Raw genomic sequence first — 12856 nt, 5'->3', positions numbered from 1 at the left:
GAGAGCCGCTGAGCACACGCGGCAGCAGGGCAGGGGCGGCCGGAGCGCTCTGATGGGCACCGCGGGGCGCTCGGGGGTTGGTGCTGGTTGTGGCTTAAGTCGAGGCGAGATGTAGCGATGGGACGGGGGGGATGGGTTCGAGCCGCAGCAGGGGGGGGTCAGGTTGGAGATAAGCTCTTCCCTGTGAGGGTGCTGAGGTGCTGGCACAGGGTGCCCAGAGAAGCTGTGGCTGCCCCATCCCTGGCAGTGTTCAAGGCCAGGTTGGACACAGGGGCTTGGAGCAAGCTGCTCCAGTGGAAGGGGTCCCTGCCCACTGAATGGAACTCAAAGTCCCTCCCAGCCCAAGCCAGTCAATGAAACAAGCACTGTTCCCTGTGGATGAGCCTGTGTGCAGGTGCCTTCATGTATTAATCAACTGTTTCTTCCCAGGGTGTCTACCTGCACCCGGGCGATGGATGTGCGATGCCCTGAGTGAGTTCAGCTCCTGTGGGGCAGCTGGAGTGACTCTCACCTGGACAATACAAGGTTGCAGCCATGGAGGTGCTGCCCGAGCTCTACTCCATCTTCCAGGGAGAGGTACTGAGGGCATTGCCTGTGGTCCTGGGGAAAGGGCAGGCTGTGGGTTCTTCATCTCTTGGTCTAGTGGAAGGTGTCCTTGCCCATGGCAGGGGGTTGGAACTGAATGAGCTATAAGGTCCATTCCAACCGAAACCAGGCTGATTCTGTGATATATATGTATGTATATACACAAGGTGCTAATCTGACTCGCATGGAGTGCTTGGCTGGCTGTACCCACTCCCAGGTTAACCAGGGCTGCTCTGTCTAACCTGCTCTGTTAGCTAAACTTGAAGGAAAAGCAGGGGAACCATGTGGGCCTCATTGCCTGCTCTAATCTGTGGTTTGAAAGTGGGTGTTTTGTCAATGGCTTTGTGTCACTTTTCTCCCCAGGTTGCTGCAGTGACAGAATATGGGGCCTTCATCAAAATCCCAGGCTGCAGGAAGCAAGGTTTGTTGCTGTGCTTTTGTTCAGCTCTAGTTTCCCACTGGGGTGTGTAGCTGTTGTCTGCGACATGAAAGCCTCACTGTTTTTTAGCCAAAGCTCAGAAAAAGGTATTTTTCCTTAATTAGGAAGAAATTGGCATCTCAGGAGGTATTTGCAATCTGATGATGAGTTTGCATGAATACTACAGTGACTCAGAAGGCTTTTTGGTAACTTCAGGATGTTCTAGAGAATCATTTGAAGGTCTTGGGCAAACTACAGTAACCTCTTGCAGTTTGCTGCTTTGCCCAACTGAGTTCTTCAGTGTCCAATGTAAGTTAATAAAAATGACTGAAGTGAAGCTCTAATACAAAACTCAACAGGGAAAGCTGATTTCCAGCTCCTTCGGTGTTTGTGGAGAAACCTGCATAGGAAACAAACTGCTTTTACAGAAGAAACAGTGCCTGGTGGAGGCTGTATCAGGTGCTGGCAACACCAGCCCTTCTCTGCCCATGGCAGGGGGTTGGAACTGGATATCTTAAGGCCCGTTCCAACCCAAAGCAGTCTGATTCTATGAAATAGGTTCTTTATGCCCCAGTGCCCAGGGTGGGTACAAGCAGGAAGGGAGAGCTGTGACTGCCTGCTGTGCTGTTCCTTATGGGCATCTGGTGTTTTGAGTACAAAAACGTTGCTTTGGAGGATCTGCTTCTCTGAGTTATTTGGAGCAGATCTTGATGAGCTTTGCCATGTCTCATTGCTGCAAGTACTTGATTCTCACCTGCTTAATGTACTGGGGGAAGAAAATGGTTCATTTTGCTTAGGGGAACCACTGAGCAGCTTCTCTGTGGTCTCCAAAGGGGTTTGGTTGTGCACCCCTGGCCATGATCAGTTGAAATCGGTTAATCAAAGAGTTATTGAGCACCCCCTCAATGTTTTATTGATAAATTCTATGCCTGTTCTGCTGTACTAATGTCATGAACATTATAAAACACAGAAATGAAGACAGGATGAGCTGAAGATGAAATGAGCATCCAGCCCACTTGGCAGACTGCAGGTCTAGAGGGCAAAACTGGGCTTCAGTGGAGACTTGGCTTAATTTTTCTCCTTCTTCTCTTCCAAACCCATGCCCAGGCCTTGTCCATAGGACCCACATGTCCTCCTGCCGTGTGGATAAACCATCGGAGATAGTAGATGTTGGAGATAAAGTGTGGGTGAAGCTGATTGGGAAGGAGGTAATATTCATTCTTGTTTCCTCAGTGCTCTGTAGATACTATAGCCTGCAAACCCACTGAGAGCTGTACTGAGGGGCTGTGTTTCTGGTGCTGTGTTGGCATTCGAGGGCCTCTGTTTTACACACAGGCAGTTTTTCTTTACCTCCAGACATGACTTTGGGAGCAAGGCTTTGGTGACTTGCAGCAGAACAGGGACTTCATCAAAGCTTTTGGCTTAAAATTACCTGGAAGCGTTCACTCACTGTGTAGCTGAGTCACCCTCAGTGCCATGGGTTAGTGGTGGCCTTGCCAGTGCTGGGGAATGGTTGGGACTTGATCCTAAAGTTCTTTTGCAACCTGGTAGATTCTGTGATTCTATAGTTCTATATTCGAGCTTGTCTCGTGACTGAAGTAGCTGCTGAGCAGAACCAGGTTTATTGGCTATAATACTAAATGTAGCTACAGACTAACAGAACAAAAGCCCTTTGCAGTATCCCTTGTGCTGCTCTTTGCTAACCAGACTTCTCAATAGGCCTCCAGACACAGGGCATTAACAACGTTGTCATGAATCCTCTCTTTCAGATGAAGGATGACAAGCTGAAACTTTCCCTCTCCATGAAGGTTGTTAACCAAGGCACAGGAAAAGACCTCGATCCAAACAATGTTTCCCTTGAGTAGGTAAATCTATTGAGCAGGATCTGACAGACCAGCCAGGTTGCTTCTGCCTTGAGCTCCTGCTTTTCCTTCCATACCCCTTCTAGAGCTCCCCTCCTGTGCAGGGTGGGAGGCCCTGCCTCAGTCTGGTGATGTCTGGCTGGAGGGTTGGCTGAAGGCAATCCCTTGGCTACACTGCCTACAGGCAGGAGCTGGAAGAGGCTGCAGCAAGTTCCAGCCCTTCACACTGCAGCAGGATTTTCATTCCTGTGTCCTGATGGGCATTAACTTGTGCAGGAGGGACTGTTGCTCCAGCTGAACATTTGTCTCGCTTCACATACTGAGAAATCAAATTGTAACTGAGTGTTTCAGAGCTTCTTTATCTACTTTTTATTGCTCTTTGCTTCTTTTGATGACATCTCTTGCAGATCAGAATGCCAACCTGGTCTGGGTTGGAAAGGACCTTAAAGCTCTTCAAGTTCCACCCCCTGCCATGGGCAGGGACACCTTCCACTAGAGCAGCTTGCTCCAAGCCCCTGTGTCCAACCTGGCCTCGAACACTGCCAGGGGTGGGGCAGCCACAGCTTCTCTGGGCACCCTGTGCCAGTGCCTCAGCACCCTCACTGGGAGGCTTTGGCAGGTTAAAGCCGCTCCTCCTTGTCGTTTGGACAGGCATTTGTCCAAAGCCCCTTGTGAAAAACAAAATCACTATTTTTACACTGGGCAAGTTACAGATGTGTGTTCACATACCAAATAAGATGTTAGCATAAAGGACATGTCTGCAGCTCCCTGTGTTTGTCTGCTGTGCAGAGAGCACTCAGGTCGCCTCAGAAGCAGATGATGATGGGCAGTACACTGTTAAGAATGTGCTGTGTCATCATGAGCAGTTGCTCAGCTCCATTCTTTGGTTTAACAAGTGGGACTTCTAGAGCCGCAATTGAAAACTGTGTTTAGGTTGGGTCCATGTAACTGTATTTGTTTAGAGATGAGAGTGGATTGAAAACAGAGCTGTTCTTACCTTTCCAGTCAGGATGAGAGGAGAAGACGCACGTTCAGGGATTACACGAGTCAGAAGATCACACTGGAAGCTGTCCTGAACACCGTGTGCAAGAAGTGTGGCTGCAAAGGTATGTTTATGGGCTGCCTTGTTCCAGCCAGGTAATGACCTGTAGACTGGATTATATCCACATCCTGCTCATGGTATGTGTAAGGGCTGAGTTTCGCTTCCATGGGCCTTAGAGAGCTCTCTTCTGTCTCTTATGAAAAGGAAAGACTTGGCTGAAATTCAGTAGAAGTCACATTTGAGCTTCCTACAGAGAACTTTCCTGCTGAGTGCAGGTCCATGCAGGGTCCCTTCTCACAAGATGTTAATGCCTCTTGTTGAGGCCTTGTTCTAGTTTGGTGTTTGAAGAAATACACATGTGCCTTCACCACAGAGCCACAGGGTAACTAGTTAATGCTGTTCTGGAGAAGGTTAGCAGCCATCTGGTTCTCTGCAGTGGTGGATAACTATCTAAAATACCATTTTAAAGAATCCCTTAAGCTTTAAACTGGATTCTGTGTGTTTCCAGTCTGGTTTCTAACAGTGATGTCTCTAAGGGGTGAGCAGATGCAGCTTTGATGTCTCCAGAGTAGAAAGGATTGAAGCAGAATGAGCTGCTCTCCTCATTGTCTGTGGCTTTGGTCTCATTACCAGGTGCCTGTCACACCAATTTACTCTTTCCCATCCACCTTTCCTGTTTAAGCCCTTGCACAGGCACGTTTCTACCAGTTGCCCTGTTCAGACAAGAGCATCTTAGTGTTTTGCCTGACTAATCTCTCCAGAATGACCTGGGTTGTGTTTGCTCCTGGCCTGTTTAATCAGGGCATGTTAAACTAGCTGAGAGGTTGGGTCAAAACGGGTTCTCTGATGTGATTTAATAAGGTGATCATTGGCAGCACTTCAGGTGTCTGAAATAGTTTTAACAAAAGAATAGTAAAAAAAGAGGTGGCTTTCTCCTTAAAACACTCTTTTCCAGGTCATTTTGCCAAGGAGTGTTATGTGCAGCCTGGAGGTACCAAATACACCCTCATTCCAGAAGAGGAGGAAGAGGAGGTGGTGGCAGCAGGACATGAAAGACAGAAAAAGACCAGCCTGGCTGATGAGCCTTCAAAGAAAAGGAAAAAGGTACGAGGTGCCCTGCTGCTGGCCTGGAAAAATGAGCCACATTTGTCCTGTGTGACTACATCTGAGCTGCTCATAGCACTGGGGCTGTGAGCAGCCAGTTCTGAGCTGAGGAGGTGGCTCAGCTCTGGAGCAAAGCAGCAGACTCTGCAGTCCTTTGGGTAATTCTCATACTTTCTGCCTTTGTTCTTGTTACACCATCTTTAGGGTGGTTTTGTGCTGTAACACGCAGTCCTCAAAAGGTATTTGAGAAAAGGGTTATTTTTACCCTCCTTTTTGTGAGGCTCTATAGAAATTGCTCCAGTTCCCTGAACCTATTTCCCTGTTTACCTTCTGTGCTCTCCCCTCTTGCCCTGTCTTTAACTGCACTGGCTGTCCCCTGCAGCGGGTGGCCTGACCCAGGCGGTGCCATGTGCTCTGGGCTTATCTGGCCCCACGGTGGGGGAAAAGCACCAGTTGTGTTTGCACAGGTAGCACGCTCCACTTCCAGGCTCTGCAGCAATTCTTGTCCATGGGAAAATGTCGAGAGATAAGAGACCACTTATGTCCAGTGTTTGAGCTCTGCCTTCAGAGCTGGTGTAAAGCATAGGGGAAACCTGAATCCAAACAGGAGCTGGTCAGTGTGTTTGTACAGCATCGAGTATTCCAACTTTAGACTTCAGTAAACAAACTGTTTCATCAGCCCCTTCACAGCTGGAGTCCAACTTCCAATTACACTTCCAAAGCCTGCCCTCTTTCCTCTTTTTCCAGCTCTGACCTGTCTGTATCCCTAGAGAGAGGCAAAAGGCAGAAGAGGTGGTGGATTTGGGTTTTACAGGAGAGAGACAAGGACAGAGTTAGCAATTGCATAGTAAGGACTAACTTCTGAGGGCTTAGTTATCTCAGGCTTACTGTGGAGTTAAACCAGTACTGGTCCCAGCAGGAGAGACTGCAGATGGGGGAATGGAGGAGTCTGTTTTGATGGCAGGACTCAGACCAGTTCAGAGTGACTGACACTGGTGGCTGAAGTGATGTTATTCACTGGTAATGTGGTTTCTGGCACTTTGGCACACTCTTGCTGAAGAGAGGAGGGGTAACTGGGGCTGTCTGGGGTTGTAGATGGTGGCTGTGCTGGGGAAGAGCCATGTGTCTGTTGACTTCCCTTGTGCAGCCCCAGCCCTGTGCCAATCCTGTTCCTGCTCTATAATCAGTACAAAATGAAGCTTGTGTTCATTTGATGCCTCTTTTGCAGTCGTTTGCCCAGTACTGCTCTGGATCCTGTAGCAGCAACAGGATCACCCTTGATTGTAGATCCTGTTGCCTGGTTCCATCCTGAGCTGTTCCATCTGGGACCTTAAAGCTCATCCAGTTCCAACCCCCTGCCATGTGCAGGGACACCTTCCACTAGAGCAGCTGGCTCCAAGCCCCTGTGTCCAGCCTGGCTTTGAACACTGCTTGTGTAACTGTTACTTAAATGTTATGGGGTGAGAAGTGACACAAAGGTATGCAAACAGCTCCTTGTACCAGTGCCTGCCCACTGGGGTGGGGATTCCTGGTGGAGTTTCTCCCTGCTGAGACTACAAGAGATCTGGGTCACTATCCTGAATTTATTACTAGTTCTGGGTCTTTTTTTTTTTGGATTAACAGCTTTCCTTTCAATCCTGCTGCTTCCTTTGATCCTCTTCCCTTCTCAAGGAGGAGATCAAAAGTTTTCTGATGTTTTCCAGTGCTGCTTTGAGCTTTCTAGAGGCAGGATGTGGGATCCTCGGTATGAATAGCTCCCTTGTTGTCTTGAGTGCCTGCTGTGAGCTTGTCTGGGAGCCTCCTTGTGCTTCCCTGTTTGCCTGGAGCCCCGGGGGAGTTACACAGTAGAAATAGCTCATTCTACCTAGTGCAAGTTGCCTCATCTCATCCGGTGCTATAACATGAATGTGGAGCTTTATTTTCAAATTAGACAGGGAGCTGCTCTTTACCAATATCCCTTCAATGTTGTGGCAAAGGCATGAACACTTTTGGCTGCTCACAATCAAACACTTTTGCCTGCCTAGATCTGCTTTTTCCTTGCAGTTTCTGGATGCTTTTTCCTCTCCCCACAGAGATACTCTGGCCTCATAGAATGATTTGTGTTGAAAGGGACCTTAAAGCTCCTTCAGTTCCAATCCCCTGCCACAGAGAGGGACACCTTCCACTTAGTGGAACTAAGCACTTCTGCCTAAGCTCATTTCAGTCTCCCCTCTGGCAGGTTAAAGCCATTCCCCTTGTCTTCCCCCTACAGGCCCTTGTCCAAAGCTCCTCTCCAGGTTTCCTGTAGCCCCTTTAGGCACTGGAGCTGCTCTCAGGTCTCCCCTTCAGGAGCCTTCTCTTCTCCAGGGTGACCCAGCCCAGCTCTGTCAGCTTGGCTCCAGCAGCACGTGGCTCTGTCCTTTCACTTTACTCCTTGGGTCCCAGGGTGAAGGAGCTCCCATGGGAACCAGCAGCATGTCTGTGCTGGGCTCCTGTGGGAGGCAGGCGTGCTGAGAGACATGAACCCTGCCCATTCCTCTTCCTTGTCTTTCAAGAGCAGATCTGCAGTGTCAACCTTAGGAGTAACCCCTTTAGTTTTTCTACAAAGCCATCTTCTGCTCACATACATTGACTCATCCCTGGGGTAGTTTGGAAATGGTTGTTGGTACTGTGTAGTGAATGGGATCTGTGATGCCTTCTGGGCAGACTTGCTGCTCCTACTCCCACCTGGAAAAGGCTTCCAGGAATTCTTGCAGATGTTGTCTCTTCATGTCAACCACACCTCTTTGTTTGCTCAGTGACCTGTGATTCATCAAACCTCAGCCCATTCTCCCTTGTAGCTGGTGCTTGTTTTACCAGTTCTTACATGGCATTAGGTTAGGGCCCAGCTCCTCACACACTGTGCTGTTTTCTTACTGTCCTCTGTGCTTCCCTGAACTCTGCATTTGTCAGTGCCATAGAGTGGGTTCTGTTCATCAGATTAATTCTGGCTGGACCTTCAGCACAGGGTGCTCTAATGCCTTCAGATTCTTGTTTGGAATTAAATGGTGGGGGGTGGAATTCTGCCTTTTTCTTGTTCTCTTTAAGTATAAAACCTCCCAGAAGGATCACTGGCACCTCTGGAGATGCACAGAGAGAGATACCTGGAAATCCATTCCAGTTTTTCACAAGGACACAAAGTCTCTGAGGCCATAGCTCTGAGGGTCTGACAAAAACGTAAATGCTTTGTGGAGCTCTGGACACTCCTCTTATCTCAAATACCTTTACAAGGAATGAAGTGTTGGAACATTCTCTAAGCATAGCCTGGGGCACCTTGCCTTGCAAAGGGCTGGAGAGAGCCTGGTGGGTGTTGTGGTCCCCTTTAGTTCCAGCTTTTTAAATGTAAATAGAGCAGTAGGAAATCCCCTGCACAGCCATGGGCTGGGGGAGACTGAATGGAACAGCCTAAGGAGCAGGACTTGGGGGTGTTGGGTGAGGAGAAGCTCCCCATGACCCAACTTCAGTGAGCACTTGAGCCCAGAGCCCCGCTGTGTGCTGGGCTGCACCCCCAGAGCGTGAGCAGCAGCTCAGTGAGGGGATCCTGCCCCTCTGCTGTGCTCTGGGGAGACTCCCCCCTGCAGTCCTGATCCAGCTGGGCTGGATCCTGACACTGCTGGTGTCCATAGAATAGTTGTCCCAAGCCCCTCTCCAGCTTTCTTGTAGGGGACCCCTTTACCCTCTTGCCTGCTGGTTTGCTCCCTGCAGTATCCATAGCCCAGCACACGCTCATGTGCTGTGGTGCTTTCATTGCTGCATGGAAAAGGGCTTTCCCTGTGCTGCTGTGAGCACTTTGCCTGTAAGAAGTCCCCAGAAAGGGGACAGGGCATGGGTGGTTTTTTCTTTTTCAGGCAGCACAATGTCCATGTGTGTCCTTCCATTCCCTCTGTAATCCTGAAGGAACACATGTGACATCCTGTCCTGTCTTCAGCCTTCCCATGGTGAGGAAGTTTCCCAAGCTTGGGAATGGAACTCTCTCACTTGCTAAGGTCTTGTCAAACTTTCTCACCACGTGCACGGGCTGGAAAAGCTTGAGAAAATTCTCCTTGCTGCATCCCTTTCTCTGGGAGATTTAACTCTTTACCAGCCTCTTCTTCTAAAGACTGTTACAGCTTCTTTCTGCCCTTCATCTGGGGGTGGAAGACTTCTTAATGTGGTCTTGTCCCATGATAAAATGCAGACACTCCAGTTTTGGCAACATCCATGACCATGGTGCTGTTGTGGAACTGCACAAACCTGTTCCCTGCCAGGGGTTTGTTAGGTGTAAACTCACCTCTGCTCTCCCCCCTGGAGTCTGAGGCCTCTTTGCTCCATGGGCAGCTCTGTCCATGTCTGGTCTCTGCTCTTCCACCTCCCTAAAAGAGTTGTGCTGTTTCATGTTAAATAAGCTACCTCCCTCCTTTCCTTTTTGTGGTACCTCACTGGTTACCACTGTGATTCTATGCTCTACACCAGGAAAAGCTTTGGTAAGGCAGATAAAAAGCCAGGCTTCCCACCACCTCTAAGTGCAAGAGGGTGAATGATGGGGGGTGTTCAGAGCAGGGTCCTGCACAGGTTTTGGGGAGCAGTACAATGGGAGACAGATCCAAGTCAAGTGCCAGTCCCAAACATAAACCACAACCATGTTCTACATTCTCCTGCAGAACAGAGTGTAATGGGAGAAGCCTGGAGCCCGAAGCCAAGCACTCTGCTTCCTTTCCCAGCCAAGAGTGTCCCCAACAACCTCAAGGGTACCCTTGGGCTTGCAGTGTGTTACGGTGAGGCTTGCTGTGTCACCCCTGCCTTGGCAGGGATGCTGGGGCTGTGCCCTCATTTCACAAGGAAGCAGAAAGAAGCAAGTCCAAGGGCACAGTTACGCCAGTCACAGGACAAGGAGTCCTCAGGGAGGCCACCTCCTTGGCTGAGGACACCACAGCCCCCAGGAGCTAAGCCAAGGGAGAGAGAATGAACCCATGATTACATGAGGGAACAGTGGCAAAGAGCCAGATACACAGGAGACCTGAGCAGCCCAGAATGATTGGGGTGGGCAGCTATTTCCACCTGCTCCAGTACCACCAGATAAGCACAGGGCTGGCCATGGAGGGTAAAGGTCTGACATCAGTTTACACTGAATCATAAAATGGTTTGTGTTGGAACAGACCTTAAAGCTCATCCAGTTCTAACCCCTGCCACGGGCAGGGACACCTTCCACTAGAGCAGCTTGCTCCAAGCCCCTGTGTCCAACCTGGCCTTGAGCACTGCCAGGGATGGGGCAGCCACAGCTTCTCTGGGCACCCTGTGCCAGCGCCTCAGCACCCTCACAGGGAAGAGCTTCTGCCTAAGAGCTCATCTCAGTCTCCCCTCTGGCAGGTTAAAGCCATTCCCCTTGTCCTGTCCCTACAGGCCCTTGTCCAAAGCCCCTCTCCAGCTTTCCTGCAGCCCCTTCAGGCACTGGAGCTGCTCTCAGGTCTCCCCTTCAGGAGCCTTCTCTTCTCCAGACTGACCCAGCCCAGCTCTCTCAGCCTGGCTCCAGAGCAGAGCTGCTCCAGCCCTCGCAGCATCTCCATGGCCTCCTGTGGACTCGCTCCAACAGCTCCACGTCCCTCTTGTGCTGCTGCCCCAGAGCTGGATCAGGACTGCAGGGGGGGTCTCCCCAGAGCGCAGCAGAGGGGCAGGATCCCCTCCCTGAGCTGCTGCTCACACTCTGGGGTGCAGCCCAGCACATGGGGGGGGGGGGTCTGGGCTCAAGCGCTCACTGAAGCTGGGTCATGGGGAGCTTCTCACCCAGCACCCCAAGTCCTCCTCCTCACGCTGCTCCATCCAGTCTCTGCCCCACCTGTAACGATGCCTTTGATGCGTTGAAGTGAATATCCTGCACTTCCCCCACCTCTTGGCACAGGCTCAGCTAACTCATGACTGCTGTAACAGAGCTCAGCCCTCCAGAGGTTGTGGCCAGTGCGGAGGGCAGTGCCATGGCTCCTTGCTCGTGCTCTGCCTTGACCTTCAGCTGCAGTGCTGCTGTGCCATCTCGACTGCAGGCTGTGTTCTTACAACCCCAGGATGACACCAGGCTAGAGGACATGTGTCCAGGAAGGGAAAAGGACCTGTAGGGGGAAAGGAACTAGGCTTTGACTGGGGCTAAAGTTGCATCCAGAGCAGCTCACAGTGGTTTGTGTATCACTGGCATCTGATCCAGGGGATCAGATCCTCTCCACAGTCCTGTTTGCTAATCAAATACCCACAACTTGCAGTGCTGCACCATTAAATAGCCTTCATCTGCTTTGGGATTCTCTGCCTGATGCCATTCCAGTGGGAGGTGTGAACCAGGGTGCTCCTCTTGGAGTAATCTCCACTTGGGAGTCAGATGCCTCCAAATGGAGGGTTTAGATCTGTTTCCAACTGCCAGCTTTATTACAGCACCAGCCATTCCTGAGCTCTGCTTTATCTTTTGCTTCAGGGCTTTGCAGAAGCATGGACCAGAGGCTGAATGCTGCTGTGCTGGGGAAGGGAGAGGCTGTGCAATCTGTCTGGAGGTTGTGCAAGGGCTTGCACAAAACCCTCACCCCAGGGAGCCTCTGACTGGTACTGCTTGGGCTTGGGCTTTCCCGAAAGGGGAAGGGCGTGTTGGGAGTGCTCCAGCACATCTACACATTGCATTGCCTGGTCTGGGGCTGCTGGAGATGTGGGGATGGTGCTCACTCCCATGTGGCTGCTGTACAGACCCGTTTGGTTGGCCAAAAGGCTGCATCCTGCCAACGTCTATTAGTAATAGCCTTGAATAACAGAGTAGGCTCTGCCTGTGGAGTAGTGGCTCTCTTCTTGTGACCTAACAGACGGTTTTCAGGCTGGGATTTACACCCTGACACCCTCCTCTGCTCACTGCAGCTTGGACAGAGCAGTAGCTGAATAACCCTAACCCTCATGGGTCAGAGCTGAGAGCACATCCCAGATAGGAATGGGCTTGCCCCTGTCACAGCTTGTCACAGGGCTCATTGCAGTGTGTCTCACTGCCCTGCTGAGCAGAGCTGACAGGTTTCCCACCTTAACTTGTTCTCCATTTTCTAGGAGAAGAAGAAGAGAAAGAAGCGCAAGCATCAGCCCTCCTCCTCCTCATCATCATCCTCCTCCTCCTCCTCCTCGGCCTCAGACGGCTCAGACTCAGACAGTGATGGGGCTCAGCCAGCCAGCAAGAGGAGAAAGCACTCAAGAAAGGGCAGCAAGGCCCAGAAGAAGAAGAAGAAGCAGAAGAAGCATAAGAAGAAGGCCTGAGGCTGAGCAAGCTGGTGGGGCACCAGCGGTGTGAGCCCCTGATGTGTGCACCACGAGGCGTGAGCAGAACTGAACAGCACAGCCACCATTAAATAGCCTCCATCTGCTTTGGGATGCTCTGCCCGATGCCTTTCCAGTGGGAATTGTGTACCACAGTGCTCACCTGGGAGTAATCTCCATACACCCCTTCTTCAGCACCAGGCCTGGCTGCAGCCTTGTGTCCCACTGGTGCTGCCCATTCATTGTCTGTGAAAGGTGGAGCAGCTCAGCCGTGTGTCCTGCATCCTCCCAGTGCAGTGTCTCTTGACTTTAGGCTTAAACCCTCCCCTGGCCTCACTCGTGTTGGCTGCGAACATTGGGAGTGGAAAAGTAAGGAGCAAAGAGGTGAATGGAGATATTTTAAGTAAACATTAACAGTGGTGTGTTGGCACCATGGTAAGGGATGGAAAACAAAGCACTCCAGCCTCCAGCTGCACTTTGTACCTGGTCTTGTCCTTCGTGTGTTCTACACTTGGTCTTGGGCAGTGAAAGAGTCGGGGTAGGGGTGTGGGAAGAGGTGAGGCCTGTATTAAAGGGGTTGTT

The 12856-nt window shown here is 50.8% G+C and overlaps 1 protein-coding gene across 2 annotated transcripts; it reads left to right on the top strand.

Annotated features, from left to right (window-relative positions):
- Positions 1 to 268: 268 nt before the first annotated feature.
- Positions 269 to 12743, top strand: ZCCHC17 (zinc finger CCHC-type containing 17). Of its 2 annotated transcripts, none has more exons than XM_062611406.1 (7): positions 269 to 576; positions 949 to 1006; positions 2111 to 2211; positions 2773 to 2864; positions 3871 to 3971; positions 4863 to 5011; positions 11891 to 12050. In XM_062611406.1, the coding sequence occupies exons 1-7, from the start codon at positions 535 to 537 to the stop codon at positions 11909 to 11911; spliced, it is 564 nt and encodes a 187-aa protein (XP_062467390.1). In that variant the 5' UTR covers positions 269 to 534; the 3' UTR covers positions 11912 to 12050. The 2 variants fall into 2 exon arrangements, with proteins under 2 accessions (XP_062467390.1, XP_062467389.1); XM_062611405.1 differs by lacking the exon at positions 11891 to 12050 and adding an exon at positions 12071 to 12743 and having other exon boundaries at positions 283 to 576.
- The last annotated feature ends 113 nt before the right edge of the window (positions 12744 to 12856 follow it).

This window comes from Pezoporus occidentalis, unplaced genomic scaffold (genome assembly GCF_034315485.1).
Source record: "Pezoporus occidentalis ecotype Australia unplaced genomic scaffold, CSIRO_AGI_Poc_V1 ctg153, whole genome shotgun sequence".
Lineage (NCBI taxonomy): Eukaryota > Metazoa > Chordata > Aves > Psittaciformes > Psittacidae > Pezoporus > Pezoporus occidentalis.
Note: the sequence above shows the minus strand (reverse complement) of the source record. Positions and strands in the feature narration are given on the sequence as shown.

What these genes read in the sequence shown, in the direction of transcription:
- ZCCHC17 (XM_062611405.1), top strand. Translation starts at nt 535, where the DNA reads ATGGAGGTGCTGCCCGAGCTCTACTCCATCTTCCAGGGAGAG. An exon ending in ACTCCATCTTCCAGGGAGAG is followed by an intron (nt 577 to 948) that starts GTACTGAGGGCA and finishes TTTTCTCCCCAG; the next exon opens with GTTGCTGCAGTGACAGAATA. An exon ending in CAAGAAGTGTGGCTGCAAAG is followed by an intron (nt 3,972 to 4,862) that starts GTATGTTTATGG and finishes ACTCTTTTCCAG; the next exon opens with GTCATTTTGCCAAGGAGTGT.